At 56.4% G+C, this 2,980-nt stretch overlaps 1 protein-coding gene across 1 annotated transcript; it reads left to right on the forward strand.

The window, feature by feature from the left end:
* Positions 1 to 889: 889 nt before the first annotated feature.
* On the forward strand, positions 890 to 2,341 carry LOC137756424 (testis-expressed protein 13D-like). The gene has a single exon (XM_068532686.1). It carries the CDS (start codon positions 890 to 892, stop codon positions 2,339 to 2,341), a length of 1,452 nt encoding a protein of 483 aa, XP_068388787.1.
* Positions 2,342 to 2,980: the final 639 nt, after the last annotated feature.

A 2,980-nucleotide genomic window follows, 5' to 3' on the forward strand; every position in this document is an offset into this window, starting at 1 on the left:
GCCTATAGCTAGAGACAGAACAAAAACAATGGAAAGCAAAGGTCAAAGTAAAAGAAACGGATCCAACGTGGAGTCAGATTTTGTTCTTCCCCGTTACAGTAGTGCAAGCACAGCCTTCTCTCTCAAGTCTCTCCCAACATTGTCCCTCCCCTTTTCTGGGTTTTGATAGACGCCAAGTTTGCACCCTATTTACCTCCCTAAACTAGGGGTCTTGCAGCCCCAGTCTCCTCCACCTCAACTCCCTCCCTCCCCCAGAAGTTCTCTGACCTCCATTGACTCACCCTTCCTTTTAGAACAGGAGTGTGTATGTGTGTGTGGTTGCAGGCCCTAGGTGTGGGATTGGCAACTATCAGCATCTCCAAGGGATCCGCTATGCCAGCTGCCACTGTGCGCCTGCGCCCCGCTGCCTGCTCCAACTCCCTCCTCCCCTCTGCCACGTCTGGGTTCACTGCGGCACCCAGTGCAGCTTCCGGCCTCTGCCACGTCTGGGTTCACTGCGGCACCCGGTGCAGCTTCCGGCCAGCTCACCCGGTACGGGGGGGCTCTGGCAGCGAGGTTGCTCCCAGCAGGCCTTGCTCACCCGGTAGGAGGGGCTCTGGCAGCGAGGTTGCTCCCAGCAGGTCTTGCGGGGCCAGTCAGAGCTCGCCTGTGAGGTGTGACGCCTGCGTCTGCCGTTTTGGGGTTGGCGCTGTGAGGGGTTCTGCTTTACTTTCTGTGAGGAAAGCCGGACCGTGACAGAGGAAAGAGGCCGAGGAGGAGGCCAGGACTGGGCTAGAACTGAAGGAGGACTGAGCCGGGACGTGAGGGGCTTTACCGGCGGCGGCGGCGGCGGCGGCGGGCGGCAACTCCCGTGAGGCGGTCGGTTGACTAGGCCGCAGCGGCCCTGGCCATGGACCTCGGGGACCGTGCCAGCGGGTTCCGCCACAGCGAGGGGATCAGACTCACGAACAGTAACGTCCTCATGTACAGGGGCGGCCCCGATTTTTACGTGGCCTCCTCGCGGCGCTGGAAAGAGGCAGAGGATCTGCTGCGCGGCGTCGTCGCTGACCCGCTGGTGCTGCGCGACACCAAGAGGGCCTGTGCCTGGAGCGCGCTGGCCTTGAGCATGTGTGGGGGCTCGAGGCAGGAGGAGCAGCAGGCGCGCTTGGGTCGGTGGCTCCAGGAGAAGGTAGAGGAACGCGAGGCGGTTTCCTGGGCCCTCCCCGCCGAGCTGAGGCGCCGGTGGCAGGAGCGCAACGAGGCGGCAGTGCAGCTACGATGCACGCAGGCCGCCTTGCAGCAGGCATTGGGCGAGCGAGATATGTTGCGTGGGCAACTGCTCCAGCTCGAGAGATCGGTCCATGTAGCCCCATGGGCCCATGAAATGATGCCTTGGCCTCTACCTGAGCAGCCTGGGGCCACAGCGTGGGCCGTGGGTGCAGGGGAGCAGGGCACGATGGCAGCTATGGGGGCACAGGGCATGCCTCAGTCAGAGGGCCAGATGGCAGCCCCAGCAGCTGTGGTTTATGTACCGGGATCCCAGAGCCCCTGGGCCCAGGTCATGCACCCCCCTGTGCCAGTGCCGGTGCCACAGCCATTCCCATTCCATGTGCCGTTCCCAGTGGGATTCCCGGACGCGACCTCCTTACCATCCTCGGCCGTTATGGAAGGAGCGGCAGCCGCGGCAGCGACAACAATAGCAGCGGTCACACCCGAGAGCTCTGCTCCGGGAACCTACCCACCTGGCCTGTGGGCTGCAGTGGGGGCCCAGGAAGAGATGGCCCTAGTGTATGCCCAGAATTGCTGTGGCCAGGAGGAGTATTCTGAGAACCTCCAGGGCGAGTATTCCCTGGAGGACAGCGGAAGCCACAGGCAAGAGGAAGATCCTGTGGGTCCCCAGGGGATGCCCTCCCTGGGGGACAGCGGAAGCTGCAGCCAGGAAGCAGATCCTGCGAGGCCCCAGGAGACAGCCCCCCTGGGAGACAGCAGGAGCCACAGCCAGGACGAACGTCCAGTGCTGCGCCAGGAAGAGCACCCCCTGGGGAAGGGCAAGAGCCACAACCAAGAAGGTGGTCCAGAGAATTCCCAGGGGACGTCTCCCCCGGGAGGCAGCACAAGCCGTGATGTGAGAAAAAGCCCAAAGAAACAGCAGCCTCAGGAAAAGAAGGCCAAGCGGCCAAAAGGGAAAAAGGCTTCGGATTCCCAGCATCGGGGGAAGCCTGACTCATGCTCCAGACCTAAGAATTGGGACTGCCCGTGGTGTAAAGGGAGTAATTTTCCATGGCGCGAGGCGTGCTATAAATGCAAGAAAGTCTGCATGGCTGTTGAGAGTGAGGGCCCGGACCCAGGACAAACCCACTAATTTCAGGAAGGTAAGTAAGAATGGAAACACTCCAAAGAGAAACCAGTTTCCTAACAAACAAGCCCCCCTCTTTTGATCCAAAAGTAATTCATTTACTTCACAGAAAATTTGAAAACCAAAATCATGATATCGAAAATTAAATAAAATAATTCATTATCCCATTACCCAAATTAAGCAAATTTTATCATCTGAGTACACACACAAATATATACACACACACACACACACACATTTATATTCTTATTTTGTACATTTATTTTAACAAAGACAGACTACTTTGAGTATCACACTTTTAAAATAAGGGATTTCTCCTGATTTCTTTTAAGTTTGCAGGGGCTGGATTCTGGATGGCTGATGCTGATTCGCTGACACCCTGGAGGTGCTGAAGTCATGAAGAATTTATTTTCTTTTTCACTCATGTCTGTCTCATTAACCTTCTTTTCCTGAAAATACCATGTCTTTGCCTGGGAACAGCCATGTGTTTTTGGAGTTATAAGCTGTATTGAATTTTAGGAGCACTGCTTTTCCTTGAAAATGCTATTGTTCCTTTGTAACCTACTGCAGTGTTCATGTTTTCTTCTTGTTTTTAAGTTTTATAGGTGAGGGCCTGTTTTTGTGTCTCTGAGCCCCACGGAATTT

This window comes from Eschrichtius robustus, chromosome X (genome assembly GCF_028021215.1).
Source record: "Eschrichtius robustus isolate mEscRob2 chromosome X, mEscRob2.pri, whole genome shotgun sequence".
Classification (NCBI taxonomy): domain Eukaryota; kingdom Metazoa; phylum Chordata; class Mammalia; order Artiodactyla; family Eschrichtiidae; genus Eschrichtius; species Eschrichtius robustus.